Here is a 24,806-nt window from a genome sequence, read left to right as displayed (position 1 = left end):
TACGTTTGAATTTGAGAAGGAACAGCTGCAGATCACAGAACTGGAAAGTATATTCTGAATTGATCTCCAGATAGGTGAGCTTCTCGTAGCGTCTCATATCCCCACTAAGAAAAATGCACAACTTTGATGTGAGTTTCTATTTCCTCCATTCACTGCAAAAACATTCCTGCACACAGAAACAAGGCTGCATTCCCAAACACCGCTGACATCACCTCACCATGTAAACACGCCATCCAAACACAAACACCTCATAGTGTGAACTGTGGCCTCATTTATATTGAATCTCAGCAAGCGCACACAAAGAAGAAGAGAGTGTAGTGATCCAAACCGCTTTCAGATCTTCTGAGATCAGTCCTTTAAAACATTCAAATAGACACACACACACACACACGCCCACACACAACACAGTGGCCCCAAGCACCACATGAAAACAACTCTGAGTCTCACTCTGAGTCTCACACACAAGCAGATCCTGTAAACATTCGGTCCCAAACATGTCAGACTTGAAGTACCAAACAATCCTCATAAAGTCGTTCCTGCCGGACCAAAAACCCAGAGACACAGATATTTGTGATACGCTGCAAATCCTGAGACCAGAATAAGAAAATTCATCGACGATGCAAACTAAAAGTTACATAATCTATGCAGTTTAGTTTATTCATATAAGATCCATTCCCTACATGTCAAGACAAACAGGGTCAGTACATAAATTACATACAGTTAAATTCAGCTGTGCATAAAATCTTAGCTGGTGAAGGATTGGAAATAAAATACTGTCAAAATGAAGAATTCATATTTGTATGTGTTTTCAAAGTTTGCCCACTTATGTGGGTGTTATAATAATCCATTTGCATGTATTAATATGCTAAAACAAACATAATTCTGCTTGTGTAAAACATATCATCTTCAGCATCTGTTTTATAAATGAGTTATTTTCTCTAAATGGAAACCCAGCGCATGAAGAATGATAAAGTATAATTACTTATGGGTTCTTAAAAAGCCTTCTGTGGTTGTCACTGAACCCTTTAATCTGAAAAAACACATTATAGCATTAATGGTGGTGCAAACATTTGCAGCAGTATTGTATTCCATTAGGAATCTGACAGCACACAAAGAGATATAAAACATTTAAGAATGTAGGGAAAAGCCTTTAAGGAATTGCCTGTTTGACAACAAAACAAAAGTTTTATTGAGCTACGAAAAAAACCACCAGACCTGGATGTGAGATCTGGGAAACAACTGCAGCTGAAAACAACCTGGCAACACAACATGCAACATTTTTCACAGTAAATACAAGCATAACCGGAATAAGTTAAAGAGGGAGTATTATGTGTTTTTACAGGCACATAGTGCCATTTTATAGCATAATCAAGTAACTATAGTAGAGTTATAAATAGTATAAATAGTATTTTTTCCATGACAGTTACCATCAGATGTTATAAAAATACTGAATATGATTTGAACAAAACTTGACTTCATAATTTGACGCTTTGAAATTGGGCTTCTGTCTCTTTAAGAAGCTCTTACTCTTTCCGACACTCCACCATCAGACCATCAACACAACAATGCTCATCCATCGTGCCGGTAACTATTCTTACTATACTCAGCTGAGTGTGAAAAGCTCAGCAGACTCACTGTCCCACTGGATGTTTGCCACTTAAGCTTTTATTGACATTTCCTGGCTGGTCCACAAAAGAAATTTGAACTATTGAACCAGAAGGATCTCACTAAGAAGTGTTTTCTACAGTTTTAACCAAGTCTAGCAGTCAATCATCAGATCTGGTCGGTCATCGTCTATCAGTCCTCCATCACTGAACCAGCTTACAACAATAACCAGAATACAAAGGTTTGTAGATGTGTCCCCAGTCCAACACACCTGAATCAAATGGCTGATTTATATTATTATTAGAATGAAAAAAGTTCTCCAGAGTTTCACTAATGACCTGGTTATCTGACTCAGTTGTGTTAAAGTAGAAACACGTCTCAAAGTGTCAGGGCAGCAGCCATTGAGGCTGGAGTTTAAGACACGAGGCCACTGTGACAAGCAAAGGCAAAGCAACTGCTATCAGAATAGAAATGTCAGGAACGATGCTTTCAGTGTTTTAATGAAAATCAGGAACTAATTGTGATGTAAATCCAGAAGTTATATGAATTGTTTATGAAGTGTTTGTAATGTTGAATCATCCATCAGATAAGGAGTCCAAGAAAAAGAGTCAGAAATGTTTTATGTGTTTTCAAGTATATAAATGCAATTAAGCAAAGCTGTACAGGATATAACCAGTAAAAAAATATTATGCTGCAACTGTAAAACAAAGTTATATGTTGAGAAATACATCAAAAATGCTCTTTTATTTTATGCATAGTTGTTAAATGTAATTATTGACATTTTATTTACTTATTGTTAACTTTGTACTGTTTATTTGTAACTTTTCTTGCTTCCGTTACTAAAAGGAAATCCAACATAGTTTTATGTCTTGATACAATTGTGTGAAAAGTCAGATCTGATGACTCAAAACATTTTTCTGTGATTTTTTTTCTTTTACTTTTACGCCGATCCTTTCCTCATGTTATTTTGTAGCACTTCCTGTTTTTAGCACAAAGATTCATGTCAGCTGTTTATCATAGGCCAGAGTAATGCTTAGAAAACTGTGGGCTGTTAAACAAAACCTTGATTGTGCTCATTTCCAACCCAAAGAAACAGAAAATACAAACAAATATTTTTACCTTTTTTTTTTTTCTTGGTGTGGTTTTTAAAGGGTTAAGTCTCAAATAGTGCAGCAGCTTCAACTATGGCAACAGGATCACAGAAATAACTGTATTCTTATAAAAGAATGTCTAACAGCGACACCACATTGCAAGACTTGAAAAACTTTGAAACTGAGAAACTGTGGCAGGTTCTCATTTCACAGCAGGCTCTGCAGCGTCTTGTAAACTTGTAGCAAGCAGAAAAAACACAGTGAACTTCATGTTACATGAAACAGGAAAAGCAATCAATGAGAGTTTTATGTGTTCAATTAAAGGTGCATTGCAAAAGCACTCAAATCCTTTAGATTTTGACATGTCAGAACCACAAACGTCAATGTGTCTAATTGCACTTTTATGTGATAAATGGATCAACAGAAAGTGGTACATACAAGTTAACACAAAAAATACAATTATTTTTCCAAATGTGCATTCTTATTTATACAAACTGTGTCAGTATTTTGTGGAAACTACTCCTTTGTGGTACTTGAAGCGTCAGGGCCATGTCTCTGCCAGCTTTGCACATCTAGAGAATAAATTTCTGGCCTATTTCTCTTTGGAAAATAACTCAAACTCGGCTGGGGAGTGTTTGTAAACATCAGTTTTCAAATCTTGCCACAGATTCTCAATTAAAATTAGGACTCAGCCTTGAATGGGTCATACATGAAAAAGCCTTGATCTAAACTGTGGGGGTTTTGATCAAGGCAGCAGTCAGAACCGCAGGCTGCTGTAGTTCTGACTGGATGTTTAGGTCGTTATCTGCTGGAAGTTGAACCTCCAGTTTCTTGCAGCCTCTGATATTATTCCCAGTACTGGCCTGTATTTAGCCTCCATCCAGCTTCTTTATCCCCGCCAGGTGTAAACTGAACGACATCCGGTTTTCTTTTAACCACAGTTTTCTTCTTGTCACTGTTAGAGAAAACCGTAAATAAAGGACTTTCTGCAACTTGCTCAAAGTTACAAAGACGCTCTTGCTGGTGTGTTCAATTTCAGGTGGACTTCCATGATTGTTTGTGTTTGAATTTAGTTATTTATATAACACCAACTCACAACATGTTATGAAATGTTTTCAATTAAGGCATTTTACAGAAAAGTAAATTCAATCCAGTCATACATACATATGTTCTGATTGATGCTCACTTTTTATGGTTTACTTGTAAAAACAAACAAAAAAATATTTTAGTATTCTTCATATTTCTTCAAATTCACAATTATGTACAATGTTGTGTCAGTTTTGTCAAATTAAAACACACATTGACGTTTTGGGTAATAACATGTGAAACACTGAAGTAGTTCAGACACTTTCACTGACAGCCACATACGTTGTCTGAGAGGAGGAAGCTGCACTGCTCACATATTGTTAACCTAGCTGTGAGGAAATAATGACAACGATGGTTTATATGTTTATATTTAAATGTATGTACTCAAAACCCATGAAACTGAGGTCTATTTCTCTGCTTCAGTGCACAAACTTCACCAGAAACGCCGATTCTGGTTCAGCAAATGTGACAGAAAGGACTGCAAATGGAAAACCTATGTTGTCTTTTCCCACAGCAGTTCTCTGGGGACAGGAGGGCTTGCCACAAAATTGTGTCTTGTCAGAATTTACATGCATAAAATATTAGCCTTCCCACCATTTTTCATCTTGTACTTTGTATGGATGCTGTGTGTCAAGGTGTTGCCTGGATCTGACACACCATGCTGACTTTACCTTTCCTATGTCACATTCCTATGTGCTTTTCATTACACACTTCACAATAAGTGTTGGGATATATTAAAGGAAAATAACAATACAAACATGTACAATCTATTTCCCCTCAAAGAAGCACTTTTGATGTTCACTAATAATAAATCAAACAGAAAAAGCTATTTGGGGTCAAGTTAAAAATATCTTTGCATAAGGAATCATTTCACCTGCTCAGAATAGTAACTTCAGTAATATCACACATTAACTACAGTCCCATAACACAACAATATCTCAAGCCATGAAAGGAATAAAAACTCAGAAAAGCAACTTATAGAGATGCTGAAAAGACAAAGCCAAACAAAGTCAAGAGTAACTTGTCTCTGAACACCAGCTGGGACACTTTACCTGCTTGTGTCACGCCGACTTACAGAGACAATGACATCTTTTATTTCTCTCAAAGCACAAAACCCATCCAGCTTTTCCATTGGATTCCTGTGGACAATCAGCATTGCAGAGCTAGCAAGAGAAGAATTTCACAGTGGAAGTAAAAACAGAAGCTGTCAGCAGGAAACGGATGGAAAAATTACCTGAACTCAACATCATGGAGGAGGCATTTGCATCATAATGCAGCCGCAGAGGGATACAGTTTAGATGAACAGTAACTTGGTACACAGGTTTCCACACAAACATGTCCAAATGCTACGACTCCAGGAAACAAACTCACAAACACAACTAGATACTTTTTTCAAAATAGCTGCATAAATATACTATTCAGTGTGTTGACAAAGATGCATACCATAATGTTCTGATCCAACATATGCCAACAATCACCTAAAACACACACACACACCCACCCACAAAGAAAAACAAACAGCTGACAGACATACTGCTTTCATAGTTAGCAGCAATCTGACAATCACAAACGCACTCTGTACCCTTGATTCGGCGTCTGATGACCCCCATCCGGCACTTTAGCGAGACAGAAAACATCCTCTTCGTTACTCTTTCTCTTCTTCCTGCTTCTTTCTCTCTATTCCTCTTGTTCTTCCTCCTCCTTCTCTTCCTCCTCAGTTTGACATAGTGTGAGCTGAGCGAAGGATAGAAGTAGAGGCAGAGAGTGAAAGAGAGCGGTATTGGAGCTCTGGCCGGTCACATGGCAAAGAGAAGAAGGAGAGACAGAAAAAGCGAGTCCTTCTTTCTAACAGGGGAGCCTCCTCCCCACTCCTCCATCTTTCACCTCTTTCTGGTGTCGTTCACTGTCTCTGTGTGGGAAGAAGAGACAGATGCCCGTCATCTGCTTCCATCATCCTCTAACTCCATTATCTCCTCTCTTTTGGTTTTACTTATCTTTTTCTCATTTCTCCTTATAACCCCTGCCAAATGTCTATTTCATAAGAAAAAAAGAACAATTGTGAAAGAAACACAGCAAGCCCAAGGCTGACAGGTCAAAGACTGATGACTTAAAGTCTGGGCCACATAACTTAGTCTCCAGTGCATGACAAAATGGCGACCCCCCAAAAATAGTCATAGTCAGGTATAAAGTGAAAAGCAGACATGTTTGAGGAAGAGAGGAAGTTTGGTCACACTATGCTATGCTAATAGTACTTAGCGTACATCAGCCACTCATTGGCAGAAGGGAGAGCGTTGTGCAACACAAATAATTATCCGACCGCAACTAAAGCCACTAAAAAGTAAAACATAATTTAATGAAACTTCTGGACAGTTAATTTGCCTCAAAGAATTTTAATAATGAAGGTACGTCAATCATTTGGTGAATTGCTAACACCATTGTCTTCAAGCAAGAAGATCCTGGGTTCAAATTATTCATGGAGTTTGCATGTTGTCTCTACAAATCTCTGAGTTCCCTCTGGTGACTCCAACTTCCTTTCACAGTCAAAAGCTGGACTGTTAGTTCATTTGTCTTTTTAAGTTGTTCTCAGGTGTGACTGTCTGTCCTGTGTGGTTCTATGTTTCCCTGTGATGGACTGGAGGCCTTCAAAAGTTTAGCCTGCCTCTCCCCCAATAACCACTGGAACAAGCAGTTCCAGTGCTTGTTCCAGTAACTCTTTACGGTAATACTTGAAAAAGATTTTAGTAACTTAGTGGCTAGAGCTTACAGAGAGCGAAGGGAAGCTTGTGACGGTGGAACAGAAAGATTATCACAATGTTTTTCTCATATCTTGCAGTCCTGAAAGTCAGTGTGCAAGAAACTAAAGTAAGCCAACAAAGTAAACATCTTGCTCATGGTCGAGGATATGAAATCTATGAACAAGTCCAACAGAGTAGAAAGACTCAGTAGATTCAGTAGCATGTATCATTTTGAATTTCCTTTCATTCTGTCCTTTTCCTGTGCATTTTTTCAGAATTGTGCCTCTCATGAATACATTCAAATAGGTGCATTTTTGAGTAAGATTTATGTGCTAACATAGCATGTCATATGTACAGAAAGCATGTGGAGCAGACAAGTCAATCAGTTTGTAAAGGAGCTGGCGTGAAGCTTGGACTGAAAGCAGGGAGAAGTGGAGCTACGCATACTGAAGTTACTCAGCAAGCCGCCTCTGTAGGAGATTTTGCATTTTAATAAGTAGAAAAGAATCAGCTGATTGATCAGCTGAAATGGGCTGCAACAAAAACCACTGATGATCTGCAATCTGGACAAACCACAACTTAAAATGCTCATCTGCATGAAATTTCAGTCTTAGAGATAAAAAAAAAAGTATTGAAATTATTTTAACCTTTTACCCAAACAGTTTCTTTGCATCAATTTTGGCTTTTTGTGAATAAAGAGTTATCCAGTGCAGGCTTTCAATGTTAGTATTTTAATGATTTTATTGGATTCAATTTCATCTGCACAACAAGAATTCAGCAGTGTGTTTCTGTCTTTTTCTCTTTCTCTCCATAATTGTCTCAACCCCAAGGCAAACCTCGTTAAGGACTCCTTTCCTCCCAGTTTAACCCGTCTTACTCCAATTCATCGCTTCAAATCTTATGATCCACCACTCAAACTCTCTCTCACCTTCCTCCTCATTATCTGTAAAGGTCTCTCTCTCTTATACTGTCATGGTAGCTGAGTTCAGAGGATGGAGTGAATTTTTTTAAATGACAGAGAGATCAAAGCTGCAAATGCCTGAGCTCAGTGGAGGAAGAAAAGAACAGATAAATTAGGAGGTGAAGGAGTAGGATGGGATATTTGAAAGAGGAGCAGGAAGTCGAGGAGTGTGAAGGAAGCTTGAGGGGTAATATGGAAAGTATGGAAAGTTTGGAAATATGGAAAGTGTAGGAATGAGAAGAAAAACGAGAAGAAAAAATGTTGCAGGACTTTTGATTATTAAAAAAGAACAAGAGGGTCAACTAAAGAGTTGCAAAGACAACAAAAAGGCGAATAAAGCAGTGGCAAACATGGAGCAGATCTGGTGAAGTATCATCTCTTTGGAAATGGACATTACAGTCCACAGAGGAGAGGAAGAGGAGAGGAACAGGGAGAGCTGGAGGAAAATGACATGATGACAAACAACGAGTGGACAGAGAGGACAAATGTCATCTAGAATTGAGTAAATCAGTTGAGCATCTGAAAACCTCCCGGTTAGAGTCTTGGGGAAACCTCGACTCTGAAAGCTCAGCTGTGAAGGAGTCAGCTTAGTCTTACAGGGATACAGTCAGCCTACACCCACATAGAAAAAAGACTATTTTAGGTACAGTACTCATTTCCTTCTGAGAGTGGCTATGGCATTTTCATATCTTAGCTGAAATATGACAAGAAACTATCAGGTTCTGTTCTGTTGCACAGACAGTTGGAAAGTAAGTGGAAATTGTTCTGATGTAATATTTGCGACATGTAATGCAAAACTGACTCCTAAGTTGGGTGCAAAATACATCTCTACTTTCTTATCATTTATAGTGAAAACATTTTGTACGAACATAAAGTTAAACTAAATAAACTCAAAACCTTTGAGGCTCAGAGCAGCACGAGGCAGATCATCCATCAACACTTTGCTTCTTTAAGATTTTCTCTAATTCCATGGCTAACACTTACATACTGAAAAAACTGTTTCAACGTGTGTTTGTTTCTATAGGCCGTATGCTAGAATTCACACAGAGACCAAATGCATTGAAATGCAAAGCAGCAAGTTTATGGCGGCGTTTTTATCTCTGAAAAAACTAACATTGTTTATCAGCTGCATGCACATCCTCAGAAAATTGCTGGCAAAAAAAACACCCACACATCTGCCTACATGAGATCAGGACTCACAAAATGTGATACTGAGGAGGCTGAAAGGGAACGTAGAGGCAAGGAGTTGAAGAAATAAAAATGAGAAGGAGAGAATTTGAAAACTTTAAGGACAAAGCTTTTCTTCACAATTTATTCAGCCACACTGTAGAGAAAGTAATTGTTTCAGTTCCAGGATTTAACATGTCCAAGTAAAGTAAAAATTTTCATCTATGCAAAATTACAAATTTGGCAGCCGACAGCTCTGTAGAAAAAACGTGTGTTGACATAAGGCCAAAGAACGGAGAAATCAGTAGATTGGTTCGTTTAAACATAGAAGTGTACAGTTTTGAAAAAAAAAAAGAAAAAAACATGTATTTTGATAAAAAGGTTTTTCACTATGAGGTCATTCTATCAAAACAACAATGGAAACACTTTTTTTGCATCACACAAGTCAGGTGACGAACAGCCGGATGTTACTACAGGCGGAACAGATGAAGAAGACAACAGGAAGTAGCAGGAGGATGATGGTTTGTTTTTGTTTTTTCAGACAATAAGCAGCTGGCGCCACCAAAGCTCTCACAGCATCACAGTTCATAAAACGTTGTGAGTCCAGTTTGTCGAAACCTTTCTGTAAAATGGCGGATGACAATAAGACGTCATAGGTAACCGCTCCCAAACGGGTAGAGCTTGTAGCCTGAATCAGACGTCTCCTCTGATTGGCTGAATTATGAATATATCTCATGTAGCTGTTACATCCGTCACTGCCACAATTTTTAATGACTCATCGCATGAACAAGATAAATCTTATTAGATTTTAATTTCCTTTCTCATTTAATGCAACACTGCAATTGCAAAATTGTGGGGTTATTTTTTTTTACATTAACAGAAAATAGACAGATTTGTGTGAATTTGAAGAGAATGAACTAAAATACAGAGACAACAAGAATTAAGTAAGAAACTAAACACAAGAAAATGGACAAATATTGCAAAATCCTTCTAACAATAATGACAACAGAAACATTAACCATGTATGGCAAGACCTTATTAACAATAATATAAAACTTGGAAGTGATTAAAATACAAAAAATACCACAAATGAAAACCAAAGCACCCCATGTTCATAGCCGGTATCTCCTGATATTATTCTATATAGAACTGATGATAGGCACTTTCTCTTCACCATATACTTAATACATTTTTTTCCCATTATTTTCTTTTTGTAGGTTTTAAGATTGATTTAGTTATTCCTAATGATAAATCAAAACTTTTGTCCTCAATAAAAAGGTGGGAACAAAATTATTCAAAATTCTCTCTAAAGTGATACTCTACTCCATGAAAGTATTAGGCTATGTCATATTTGTTTGTTTACAAAAAACATAGACATTTCAGTAAAAAAAAAAAAAAAAAACATCCAAGGATTTTCTTCCAGAAGTTAAGAAGGAAGATTAAAGTAAGATACACTTTGCAGAATGCAACCACATCATTTTCTGGTTTCCTGGGGAGTCTCTTGTGTTTGACAGAGTTATTAATCAAAGAGCTGCTGTGTGACAAAGGAACCTTTACCACCTTTTCACTAAAGACTGACTGCAGATGTTCAAAGAACCATGTTAACGCTACTCTCAGTTTATTTAATTATTTAGTCTCCAATGACAAAATAAAATATATATATATATATATATATATAAATTTACTAAACTAATATAAAATATTTTCCATAAACAATTGAAACAGCAGAAAAACATAAAACTGAAGAATTTTGACTATTTCTCTCATGTCATTACTTATTCATTAACTATATCTCCCAGTAGATTGGCCATCAAATCCCAGTTCAGCCTAATGTGGGTGACAGGAGGAGTGCAGACAGATAAAACCTGAAATCTGCGCTGGAACAGAGCGAACAATGCAGATGAGCAGAGCAGGAACCAACGGTCCACAGCTTGTTTAATAAATCATCACAAGAGCAGAGTCTGCAGAGTATTGCACAAAGCCAATATGGTTGTTCAATTCAACACATGCAGTAATTCAGTTCAGTTTGAAAACAGGTCTGCACAGCAGGTAAAAGATTACCATCAAGATTACCAACAAGATTATAAACTGAATAAATTCTATATGTTCTCACAAATTAAAGCTGGTTTTGCATGTTTTGTTTCCAGTTGTTTTATTTTACTACTATCTGCTAGGCTAAAAACACAAACATTGAGTATTTTGCAACAGTGACTTAAATTAGACATACTGGCTCTCTCAGAAAAAATAAAATAAAATCAGACATCTGCAGCTGTGAGCTGCAGTCCTCTGCATGGTTTATGCAACACTCCTAGAGTAAAAATATTGATTTTTAGTAGAGTTAGAAATGTCCTCTCCTCAACAACCAAATTCAGCCAGTTTCTGAGAGATGCATTATTTACCAGTGAACAGCAAGGGCTTTACGAGGTATGTACCAGACAAGACCATGCCATAGACGTTACACATACGAAATATGATTTTACTGAACAATAGTGCTATTTAAAAGGTAAACACACCAGAGATACTTTGTTATAAATCAAACAACCTCATTTTAGAAATAGTTTGTCACATATAAAACCACAGAATGTTGTCATTGTTTTACTTGTTTGTTGGAAATCGCTCCAGCAGAACATCTGAGCTGCATGAGCAGGTCGTATGGATTTCAGGATCAGGTTAGATTGGAACAGACAGATGTGAAGGAGATCATTTAAAGCCAGGTTACTGTGTATCAGGCCTGGTTAAACCATCAAGCCAGAGGTGCAATGCTGGTGAGGCACTGACTTCATCATAATCAGATTTGCAAATATAGACCCACCTGCATGTTATTGTTTACATACGGAAATTTCGCGCATGCGGACAAAGCTGAAGGGCAAAAAGACGATTCCTTTAAATGTCATGCATAGCCGCGCTGCCGCTGCAGAACTGCGTTAACTCCACCAAACTGGGGCATGTAGATATTATTAATTTCGTGCTGTGCACCACAGCAAAGGGAAAAACCGTTAAAGTTAACCGTACAACTCAAAACCACGTCTTTCCTGCTCTCTGTATCAGCGCAGCTATGCTCAGATTTGTTGCCATAGCAACTGACAACGCCACAAAAACACACTCGAATATTTCCCATAAAGAGCAAAACATTCAGTCTGTTGCAGGTTTAAGGCTTAATGTTTATTTTCCTTTTATTAATAAGTGACTGCTGTGGTAAGAGGAGAAAACTATAAATATATCGCTGCATTTGACTCCATGGCTAGCTCCATGGCTAGCTCGTTGTTACCGTCTCTTACTCTGCAGTTGTGGAGTCACAATGTCTGGGATCATGAGCGCCCCCTGCCGTGAGGCCAGAGAACTGCCTGCCTCACCTCGAATCTGTTCTCTGCCTTTTATGATCGCTTCTCAGCACAGGAAACAAGTTACACACACAGTTGGTGACAAAAAGCACTGCACATTATATACATAAGCGAACTTATGGAAAATCAGTTCATCCATTAAATGTTTTTTTAGCCATTTTATTGGCGGCGTACAGTCAGTGCAGAAGTTGATCAATCCCAGGTGAGGCTCGCTGCTGCGCTTCAGACCATTTGAATGGGAAAATGCAAAAATTCTGCGATTTTGAAGAAAAAATAATCAGAATTTGTTAAACTAAATGAAAAATATGTACTTTATAGTACAACCCACAGGGTGAAAATAGCAATATAAATTATTTTATCATTATATATTATTTTTCCATGATGACAGGTGAGGCATGACCACACGTCACTGATCCATTCAAGCTTTAATAGTCCTGCTTTTCACCTGGCTTGTGCTTGTAGCTGTTTTGGCCAGTCATGCACCTCCCTATTTTAGTAAGTTTGCTAGTAATATTTCTCATATATATATATATATATATATATATATATATATATACAGTACAGACCAAAAGTTTGGACACACCTTTTAATTCAATGAGTTTCCTTTATTTTCATGACTATTGACATTGTAGATTCACACTGAAGGCATCAAAACTATGAATAACATGTGGAAATATGCACTAAACAAAAAAGTGTAAAACAACTGAAAATACCCCTTATATTCTAGTTTCTTCAAAGTAGCAACCTTTTGCTGTGATTACTGCTTTGCACACACTCTGCATTTTCTTGATGAGCTTCAAGAGGTAGAAACCTGAAATGGTTTTCACTTCATAGGTCAACCTGCCCTGTCAGGTTAATAAGTGGGATTTCTTGCCTTATAAATAGTCATGAAAATAAAGAAAACCCATTGAATTAGAAGGTGTGTCCAATTACTTAGCCTCACAGGACACAATGACCGGGGTCCTTAATGTGAAGTATATTTTATTTTTAGTTGAGACAGATTAAACAAAGCCATCTTATTTCCTTACTTTTGTTCAGAAATCAGAACATATGCGTACCAAACATTAGGTAGCTACTGCTGAAATGTGGCAATCTCTAAAATAACAGTAAATGCACAAAAAGGAAAATACAACGTATAAAAAGCAAGAAAAGAAATACGGCAGTGGCCTCTGGCTGCACAAACAAAATACAGAGCGCTGCATTACACCACACTGATTTAGAGCATGTGATTGTGATAGGACTTATTTATTAACACTTGCATTCCACAGTAACGTCTCAGTTCACTCTTAATATCGGAGCGCATCGATGATCAGACATCTTATCACGTGCAGGAAATGGCCGTCCTGCACCACATACAGGTTCCCTGAACCATCCGTTTCACAAACACACCATCTCATTAAAATACTGACTGCTTACCGCATAAATGAAAATGTACCGACATATTTCAACAAGTGATGTATATATTTACCGAATTTCTGCCAAATCTGTCTCCCGCAGATGAAACACTTACAGTTCACATCCGCGTTCAGCACGTAGCCTAGCAACACAGGAAGACAACAAGACGCATTTCCTGCCCCGTCTTGGGAAACAGCAATCACATTGAAACACTGCTCTCTGGTGGTCAAAATGTGCAGCACCCGAGACCAACTACCTGCACATATTTAAATATAAAGAACAAATAATATTACATAACTGAACCAAAATAGTTCAATAGCATTGTTACTGTAATATTAAAGAAAACCAACACCTTGAAACAGTACATGCATTCAACCAAACTTTTCCACCCGGCTACATGTATATAAACATTATAAGGTCATGCTGTGTAGTTACAGTAGAAGGCGGTATGAGAATTGTACTTCCTGTAGATTCTTCTTCTGCTACTTACTGTTGAATACAGAGAGATGTGCTCTGTAGCGACATCTACAGTTTGGAAGCAGGTATATAAAAGGTAATATGTTACTGATGGAACTTGTGTCAAAAGGACTGAGTGAGCTCAGATGTATTGTCCATTGCAATATTAGATATAAATGAACTTGATGTATGGAAAGCAGTATTGTTATTTTTTAATAGGCTAATTGTCATGTTTAGGTAAAAAGAATAAAAAAAATAACTTCCTTTTACAATCTGTTGTGGATTTTAATTAAAGCTGTGGGTCCCCTTAACATTTTAATGAAACAACTGCACATGAAAGAGTAATTGTGTGAGGTTTATATAGGACAAATTCCTACGACCCTGTCAGAGATTTTGAGAGAGTAAAAATATGTCCCACTGTTCCACCGCAGTGATAAAAAAACTCACCTCTCCTCCTAAATCTGAGGTTTGACAATTAGCTGGACCTTCCTGTCCAACATCACCCAGCATGTTTCTTTCCCTCTGACAAACACACACATAGACACACACTTTTGAATTTTTCATGTCTTATTGTTCAGTAGGTTGATGATTGGATTTAATTTTTTATACTATTGACACCACTTACCCAGCAGCTCCCACAACTCTTCCTACATTCTCTTTATGCTCTTTTCCCTTCCTTTTCCTAAAAATACATCTGCTCAAAAAACCATCATTTACCCCCCATCCCACCAAGCCTCTCCATCCCTCCACCACTGTTCTTTTTGTTCAGATTTTGTAGTGCTAATCTCAGAGAGGGTATGATGGTAAAAATAAATCCTGAAAGCCTTGGGATGCTGACTGACTGTTTACAGTCTCTTACAGAGGCGAGTGCCCTGAAAACTGTACTATTTTGTGTAAGAGTGTTTATGAACTCCCTATTCTTTGTGTCTTTACACCCTTGCACAGCCTGCGTGGCTGAAGGTTCTTGTTCCCAGGGACATTGTAGTGCGTTTTGTATGCTACAAATCTGACACATTTCAATGTCAACATTAAATTTTGACATTGAAAAAAATCTAATAACATAAATTTTACCTGCATTCTTGCATGTATGTGTATACTGAATGTTGGTCATATTCTCAGGTTGTTACACCGGCTTGTTGTCATTGTTGCATATTTGATTTAACAAAGAATTTCAGAAGTTAGAGGCAGCACAAACACTGGGTTCACATTCACTGGTTTATCGGAAAATAACATGTGAAAAAACAGAACAAACTGAAACTTTCCTGGAATTAGTTTCATGATTTCTTCATCCATCTATCTTTTGCTTATCATGGTCAGAGAGACAACAGGTATCTGATAATCATCTACCCGGTAACATTACCTACACTGACTCTAAGAAGTATGTTCTTCTTTTAAAGTGTGGTTTAGTTTTCCCCTTGTTAAAGGTATCTTCTTCTTGTGGGTTAGTGCCCCAACAAATCCCAAGGTGAGGAAACACCCATTTCGAGGTCCTCCAATGTGGTAGAGCTTCTCAATAATCCTTACTGAGGACATTGTTGTTCTTACTGACCGAAATGATGTTGGTAAATTAATGGACCATTAAATAATGATGTTCTGTTGGACTTGGCTGTATTACTTGGAGAAGTCACACTGTGGCACGACTCCACCCAGAAAGACATGGCAGCTCCTTAAATCCCCAGCATGTGATGAGTTGACTGCAGTCAGGTGTGGAGCCCACAGCAGGTAGGTCACACACTCCAGGAGAGATCCTCAGTCCAGGGAAAGAGTCTCTCCATCACACACACACGCACACACACACACACACACACACACACACACACACAAGGCCGGGTCCTGATGCCACTTGGCTCCAAAGACCAAGTTTCCATATTCATTGGCAAAAAACCAGAATCTTCCAGTTCATTTTTCTGTCATCAATATGATGACATTACCAAGATACATAAATCTCTCTATTTAAGACAGGAACTAACCTCTCAGCCACTGGCATTCTCCTTCCTTCGTTTTTATTAACAGCCAAAAGACTAAGATTTAGAGAGGTTTAGTCATATAATTCTAAGTAGTCCATCAATTATGGCACTAAAAATGGGACTTTTCCTCACTTTGCATCCATCGCTCTCAAAAGCAACTATTAAACCTCACTAATTTTTCTAAAACAGCAAAAAAAAAAAAAAAAAAAAAGGCTGAGCAATTTTGGTCAACTTTTTTCTGATTTGCAGCTATTTGGACTGCATTATTATTTTTGAATGGCAGATTTCATTTCATGTTCCTGATCTACTTTGGAGGTAGTCACTTCAGGCTGTGTTCACAATGCAGCCTGAAGTGACCCAATTCGGATTTTTTGTCAAATCGGATTTTTTCGCCAGGGCCATTCACACTGCCAAACATATGCGACATGTATGTGTTTCATGGAAACATTTTCAGAGTAATAATTACTGTGGGACTTTAACCCACAATAAAACAACTCTACACATGGTGAAGTCAAAGATTAGAGTGAACACTGATCAATAGCTAAAGCATCACAACAAAACCAAATTAGTTACATGACAGAATCACATTGAATTAAAAAGGCAGACAAATAACAATGAAATCTGCACAGTCATTTACAGATCAACCTGGTAGATAAATATCTTTTACCAGGTTGAGATATAACATGAATAATAGACAATAATAGCTAACTTTGTATTTTAAATAAACACAGAGCTTAGCAGACTGTAGATAATAACTTGTAGTCAGAAGGACCATTTGTGATTCCTTGTTCTCTTTAAAATCCATGTTTGCCATTTATCCTAAATTAAAATCACTGTATTTTTTTAGTACAGCTGATTCTTTATATTGTTTTTCTGACATTTAAATTTCAGACATTTAGTCTATCATATCTTTTTTCATTACATGAATCCTTTTTGTCCTTTGTCATTATCATCTTATAATAGTTTCCTTACTTTGACATTTCCTCAGTTTCTCCTTCATTTTTTACTTTCCATCCCTTTTAAATCCTTAATATCACTTATTTAGCTAAAATCTTACATACATAATGTTATACATCTTTCACTCTGTTTTCAAATATTCATAAGTAATGTTTATTCCTCCCTACAATTATTTCTATGAACCATGCCCCTCTTCTCACCTACTTCAGTCTTTTTCATTTCTCCTGTCTTTTCTGAACTTGTGTTGGTGTTTAAGCAGTTGTGCAACCAAGCGCAACAGCACCCACTGCTGTTTCTATCCTTCAATGCAACAGCAACCATCATTTTTCTTTCTGCTTTTAATGCCAGGAAAGAGAACAACAGTCAGTGGTTCAGACACCAGAACATTGACATCAGAGCACAACAAGGGAACCGTTCTAAAACTGGGGTACAACAGGAAAACAGAGGCAGCTTCTGAAAACTAGGGCAAAGGTTTTATCCAGATGATTCTGTGTACGCCTCACATCATGAAGAGCCTCTGTCGAGGTTGGCTTTTCATTTATACCATGAGCTGGAAACACAGCGCTAACGAACAGACACAATGACAGATAAAAGGATGTTTTAAACCACAAAACAATCATTCTACTTCCCACCTATTTGTAAATTATTAAGTGTGGTTCTTGAAATGCCAGGGAGCTCCTCTTTTTAGATTCATGGTTCATCCCACATTCATGACTCTCTTTGATCACTAACTGGCAGTTAGGGCTTATTATCTTACAGTAAGATGATTATTTATAGGATAAAATAAAAAGATGCATGCTCGCAGAAATTGTTAGCAGATTTTTCCCAGTTTCTGAAAAATGTGTCACAGTGCAATGAATAACTTATAAGCATTGTCCTCAAAAGTGTCAAAACTCATCCAGAAAACATCTTCCTTGTTTCGAACATCAAGAATCAAACAAAAAAATATAACTTTTCAAAAAGTTGGATCAAACACACTGATAAAAATACTGGCCTTATGAAAGCAGTGGCTGTTAGTTCGATGAAAGGCAGCAGAAAGAAACAATGTAAACACAGAAGATTTAGCCCAATTATGCATTTTTGTCACCAATATCAAAGAAAGATGAAAGCTAATGCCTTTTATAAGCTGTGCATGTCCATGATACAATTACAGTACATCAATCCACTGCCTTTGGAAGCTACATGCATTGTTGATGTGTTATAAAGAAAAACTCTAAAACTTAATATGAATGTTTGATAAGAACCAGTTATGGCAATATGTTATACATTACAGCCTGCAGTTTTATGTCAGAGTGTAGTGAGAAATATTGGCATAAGGTTATAAATACATATCACTGACTTTAACAAAAGACTCAAAAAGTGTGACATTGTAACTTTCACAAAAAGGTCAATAATACAAAAGAATCTTGAGGAAATAATACAATTTGAGGTCAATTTCAAAGGAAATGTTTGTCTCCAGTGACGAAGGCGTGAAAGAAAAACATCAAACCTAAGCAAAGGAAAGTAGAGGATTTTCTTTAGCTTTCTTCACCTGAAGAGGAAAAGCTTTTGTTTTCACTGAGGGAATAAGCTTGGAACTAAAAGGTGCTCTAGATAGATTCCCTCTTTTCTCGTTGTTATTCTGCTGTTTTTATACATGCAAAATGTTTTAGTATGAAAACTGCCAGAGAATCTGGAGAGTTCAACATTTCTGAATTAATATCAGAAACAGCTACATTTAGTCAATGTATTTAGAGTTTGGACCTAAAACCTGTGTTTGCGATTCCAAGGGAAATTCACGTTCATATATGTAGCATGTCCAGCAGCACTTTATTTCAACAATAAAATATGTAGCCTATGTGCATAACATGAGGACCTGACAGCATCAAGTTAGAGAACACATCCTTCAAATGTCTGATCTTTAGCTTCTATGAGCCCAGAAATATGGTGGACAGGCTGTTAAAACAACTGACAAACTACAGAGAAAAAAAAACTGACAAAGTAAGAAAGGCAAAGCTAGAAGGAACACGGCTCTCAGTTCAAGGTGCAAAGAGCCACAATAGAGAAATTAGGTTTTTGTGTAGTAGAGGTTAGCTTTACTGTGTTCAAACATTTATAGTTTTGTGGAACTAAGCTGCACTCTTTAATCCTTTCACACAATGCCAGACATACAACAGGAACTGTAGACGATTATGTTAAGAAGAACAAATGTTTTACCACACACTTTAGTCTGCAGTTTTGGACATAACATGTATCACCAGACCCTTTATTTAGGCAGCATCGGCTTTTGTAAAATCCGTGAAACCTTGGAACAACAATAATGGAAACTTCAGCAAGATTCCTACAGTTGTTGCACATACAGCAGGAAACCAAAAAGTAAACTGACTTGGATAAAATCTACGAATCTAAGAAGGCAGACTATTTTATTCTGTAAATGTTATATATGATCAGTGTTTTTGATTTTCCTGCCCAGCAACAGCCTTCCATAGAAGTATGTATGTTAGCTTAGCTCTTAGTCATACCTCGTTGATATCTCATAGAAAAAAAACATAAACCACACAGGGGCACAGACTCTGCTGTAAACAAGATCCCACATCATGATAAACTCTTCAGCTGAAAGGATTGCCCAATTGAATACCAAAATGTCTTCAGTGCCAAAACTGGTAACCCTGATCATCTCTACAGAGTTGCTTTTATACCCTCTATAAAGGAGATAAACAAATAACATACTAGCTAAAATTATTACTGGAGAAAAACAATTAGAACAGAAGTTCTTTTCCAGTGAATTTTCGTTTTGAAGACAAATATCCTCAATTTAATCTTTCTGCTTCTGTAGTCAGACTGCTCAGCAGGCAGGCAGGCAGGCAGGCAGGCAGGCAGGCAGGCAGGCAGGCAGACAGACAGACAGACAGACAGACAGACAGACAGACAGACAGACAGACAGACAGACAGACAGACAGACAGACAGACAGACAGACAGACAGTGTTGTGAACCTGTGCTGGCATCTTCTTATTAAAAAGTAATTTAGTTGTGGGAACTTTGTGGAGATATTTATTAGTAAAATCCTTTAAATGGATAACACAAATATAAATAATTGGGTCAAGGTGACTGCAAACTCATATATAAGCAGCTTCAAAGAGAAGTCACAAAATCATATTATAGAATATCATAATAGTTGATAATTACATTTACTGTTTAAACATTTAAAACATTTTTATGTTTACCAATAAGAAAATCCAATTAAATTGCTGTTAGCGACCTTAATTCATACCAAGTTCTTTTTAATGTTTGTTATGTACAAGAAATTAATTCTGAGACTTGTAATAATTTTGTTTTAATCATTACCTGCAACTGATTCCTTTTTAAATGACCCTGGCATTTATTTATTTATCAGCTCTATGCTCTGAGACTGTCTTTTAAAATGAAAAAGATGAATTAAATTTGCAATCAACCTCCAATGATGCGACACAGACGCTATTATAGCAGCGGTATCAAAATAAGTAATAGCTGAGAGCTTTCCAGATCTTCCAGCTGCTCCCCTCAACCTCCACAGTGAAATCAGTTGGGCTCGACTCCATCCGTCTCTGCACAGGAGGTTAAATGAGCCAAGCAATCTGATCGGATGGCTTTCAAAGGAGAAGCAAATTGCCAATTTATGTGGCAAATCAAATGAGAGGAAATACTGTATTATGGTCAGCAGATGGCAAGCCTTCAATTTAGCTCAAATATTTTTGCTCACCCAGATTGTGTTGAAAATGCATTTAGCTAATTTATCATTATCAAAACTTTGGCTTGTTTTGATTATATAATGTGGCAATATTTAATGTTGTGATTCAAATTTGACCTTTTGGATGGTTTCAAGCTGGTTTGGCAGGGTTGTTATAGGTCTCCTCCAGTCCATCTACAGTTTGACCCAGACAGTTTAAAATGGAAGCAAATTGCCATTTGTGGTGTCAGAGACTGGTGAGTCAGCCAGGTCATTTATATTTTTATATTTCTGTGAACTGAAGAATAGCCTCACTGCTGAAGCTCCACAATGTGCATCGGTCCTGTCAAGCACCCATTCAGGCAATTGGCCTTTCCATCTAGGAGTTTGTGGCGAGTGTTTAATTAAATGACAAATCCATCCAAAACACATCCAGCAGAGGGAAAAACAGTGACAAGTAATGTTATATAACAAACTCCAACTGCCGAGCAGATTTAGTTCAAAAAGTATTCTCTCTCTTTAAGCTGAACTTTCTATCAGATATCTGTATTCTATGCAGCAGGCTCGTCTTTTAAGAGGCGTCTTACAAAGGAATAATGAGTTTATATGTTCCTGTAGAAGTACATGCAGTTGAAGTCAAAGCTGCAACATAACAGACGTCCATCCATTGTCTACAGTACAGAGCTAAAGGGGGTCAAACTCCAGGCCTCCAGCCGCTGTCCTGCAGTTTGTAGATGTGCCACAGATAGAAAACACTGGAATGAAATGGCTTAATGACCTCCTGGTGTAGATCAGTTCTCCAGAGCCTTAATGACCTAATTATTCTGTTCAAGTGGTGCAGCAGAGGCACATCTAAAAGTTGCAGGGCAGTGGCCCTCCAGGACTGGAGTTTGACCCTGTGATAGAGACACTTATCCACATGGTACACTGTCCAGAGTGTACCATGTGATTATCATGGTACACTCTGGACAGGTTTCCAGTCCATCACAGATCAACACAAAGACACAAGACAAACAACCATGCATACTTAGGACAACTTGGAGACACAAATGAACCCAACTGTCACGTTTATGGACTGTGGGAGGAATAAGAACCCACGCATGCATGGGGAGAGGATACATGGATCCAGGACCTTACGCTGCAGCTTAATGTATTTTTAAATACACAGACAACTCAGATACATTCACCAAAAATAAAACGTCAAGTGGTCATCAGTCAAGCACCTCACACTTCAAACATTCTCCTTATGCATGAAGCCAAATAAAGACTTTGAATTAGAAAATTTCAAATAATTGGAACACAAATATTTTTAGTATGTCCTGCGAGTCCTTCTGCCTTCTGGTTTGGTTCCAATGTTAATCATCTGAATTTGCTTAAAGGGAAAAGTTATGTCTTGTTTTGATGATTTGAAACACTAATCAAAAACACATAAATATCAGTATAAATTCTTCTGTTGTTCTGAATTACACTAACTAATGCTCATCTTTTCTTTCTTGATTACAGGAAGCCACTGTGCTCTGATGTTCATGTGTTTGTCTTCATCTTGCTGCACATCGTTAATCATTCTTTTGTCCAAAACCAGAACGACCAAATTCAGAATCACATTTTACTGACCAAAATACAAAAACATTCAAAATGGCTGCATTGTTATGTAGTATGGACAAAAGCCATGAGCTGCAGGAGCTGCTGCAGATGTTACTGTTGGTTTATATGCTGGAGTAAATGACCAGTGCCATAAGTTCATTAAATGAGCCAAATTTACTAGTTGGGACAATAAAGTTAATATTTTGTCCTACGCTGGAGATTATTATTGTAATCTCTATCTTCCTCAGTCCTACACAGTGATTGTGTAGCTTAAAAAGCAGAACTCATAAATCCTAAAATAACTTTTTTTTACAAGCAACCTTCATAAAGAAACAAAATTTGGGTTTAAAAACTAAAGTCTCAAAATCTCAAGAGACAACGAGGAAGAAAAAAAGCTAAATATCAGACTGCAGAACAATGTCTTTGATTATACAATTAATTGATAAAAAAATAAAGTATCAGATTCTAACCTTTTAGGACAATGGTTGTAGATTTGCCAAAAATAAAGAATATTTTGATTAATCCAATAATCTAATCTCAACTTGTGCCATAAAATTCATAAAGCTTAATTCTTTTTGATATGCTGTCTGTGTATTACAAATGTACAACACATTCATAAAAAGGCATCAGTAGATAGAAAGATTATGGCTGCTGAGGTTTAAACGGGTCTGGTGCCTCTGTTGGAGTGGGATCCATCCACCCACATGTCTGCGCTGATTGAGGTCAAAGTGCATGAGAGAAAGGGAACAAGAGGACGACAAAATGAGCACAAGGAGAAGCAGAGAGTGGGGAAGCCAACCGGAGAACCAAATAGAGGAGTGGGGGTGGAGAATGTGAGAGTTTACCAACTAAATTTAGCCTTTAGTGTCTCATGAGGGAATGTACAGACACTGAACCTGAAACGTGATATCTGGAGGATTTCTTTGTTTTTTTTCTGATCTCTAAAACTAATCAGCCTTATGATTTCCAAACCTCAAACCAATGAGACACATATAACATCTAACAGGATAGAAAACGTCCTCAGGCATCATGGAAATGTCAACAACATGTGGCAGCAGCTTCTCAGTTTGTTTAAAGATGATGTTTCTACCGACTCAGTCCTGGTGGTGATGTAGCAAAAAGATCAGTACCAAGATATGATGAGCCGTGTGGATCCCTAAGGCAAAAACTAGGTCACTTCAGCAGTAAAAATAGCCACAATCAGGAAATAAACTCATATCTGTTCAAAGCAAAGATTCATACTGCTTTCCATTTTGCCTGTTTTGTCTGTTTTATTATGAAAATATTGCAGTTCGACCCTGAGAGCTAGTTTAATGGGATTTTTTCTTTTATCTCTGCTCATGCTATTAAAATGATGTCTCTCACTATGTCCTTAGGATACAATAATATAGATGATCTAGATGATAAAATCCACTAGAGCTAAGCTTATTGAGAGGATATTAGAGACAATCCAAAGTCTCAACAAGGCCCATGTCCCCGTCTTTTATGAAAAGAAAAGATGATGATCAATAGGCAGATTGATAGATTAGTTGGACATTTCTGGTAGAATACTTAAAATCTTGTTTTCAAAAAGATTCAGAATGCCAAGGACGCTGATTAATTGTTTCTTTTTTTTAGAAGATTTTAAGAGGAAAATCATTTCACTAGGATTGTAACTTGTAAAGGAACTGACTTTTCAAGTTGTAAAATTATTTACACTAAAAACCATGTGTAAAAACTCATCTAAAAAGTTTTTATAAGGTCTAAACAGCAGGTGTATGTGGAGTTTAAAGGACTAAAAGCAGCGTATCTCAGTCCCATGTTTCTGCATTAAAGTCCAGTCCATTTCTTGTAGACGGCAGCATATAAAGTGGCTTATTGAGTAAGTTTCTTCCCCTGCATCAAGAGCTTATTCTGAGTCACTACTGTCTCTTGCTTTGCTTTCAAGCAGAGTGCCTAAGGTTAATTTGAGAGTTTGCTTCAGGGCACACAGCCATTATTCTTATTCAGAATTAAAATGTTCAGCACTTTTATTGACGTTGACTTTCAGCAGGGAGCCATCATGTGTTGAGAGCTGACTTGTCTCAAACCAGGTGCTGCCATGTGCTTCTAGGATTCTCTGGTATTTTCATTCACTTAGTTGTTTGGCACCTGATACATTTAATGCCTAACAGTGAGATTCACACATGAACTGAGTGTTTAAAGACGATGCATGGAGTTCAGGGCTTTTCTACACTGATGTTACAGTACATGGTGGCTGTCACCGTCTGTCAGCTGGAGCACTTAGTCGGGTAGAAGAATGTCTGACGAGGTGCAGTTAACGAGGAACACCGACCTACTCTGACAAAGAAGTTTTTGATTTATTGGACTTCAAAAGTCGAATATATTTTCTACTCTACAGAGTCAGCATGGCTTTGTGAAGTTGCTTTTTTCCCCACTGTATTTGAAGTTGACCCCTTTGATATATTTGTGTTTGTCAGGGTTGAAAAGCCTCAAACAAAAAACCCTCAACGGGCCCTAAACGTCCAGAGAGGCCACAAACCAATTAAGAGGTCTTGGTCTGTCACTATTCATTCTGGAAACTGTTCAAAAGAAGAAAAACAAAAGAACAATCAAACAAAAGGCAAAGACGGTGTAACCAGAGGAAAGTGCTCTCAAGTGAATGTGTACAAGATGGCTGAGATTGGTTTTAGTTTTCTCAGGATATAGGCAATTGCTTTCATGGGCACCTCATTGCCCCTCAACACTTTTCAGAAGAGAGTCAGTTGAAAAGGTATTCTTGTTTCCACTTCCCAG

General features: G+C 37.5%; 1 protein-coding gene across 4 annotated transcripts in view; it reads right to left on the bottom strand.

The window, feature by feature from the left end:
* Positions 1-24,806, bottom strand: part of grip2b (glutamate receptor interacting protein 2b) — a 190,596-nt gene that overhangs the window by 81,291 nt on the left and 84,499 nt on the right. The window contains exon 1 of one of the 4 annotated variants that reach the window (XM_028003660.1): positions 5,365-5,576. The exons of the other annotated variants lie outside the window; for them this stretch is intronic. Coding sequence (XP_027859461.1) covers positions 5,365-5,419 — 55 coding nt within the window. The 5' untranslated portion in view covers positions 5,420-5,576. Of the gene's footprint in view, positions 1-5,364; positions 5,577-24,806 lie in introns of those variants that run through there. 4 annotated transcript variants of the gene reach the window in all.

This window comes from Xiphophorus couchianus, chromosome 20 (assembly GCF_001444195.1).
Source record: "Xiphophorus couchianus chromosome 20, X_couchianus-1.0, whole genome shotgun sequence".
NCBI classification, from domain to species: Eukaryota; Metazoa; Chordata; class Actinopteri; order Cyprinodontiformes; family Poeciliidae; genus Xiphophorus; species Xiphophorus couchianus.
This window is presented reverse-complemented; position numbering and strand designations above follow the sequence as displayed.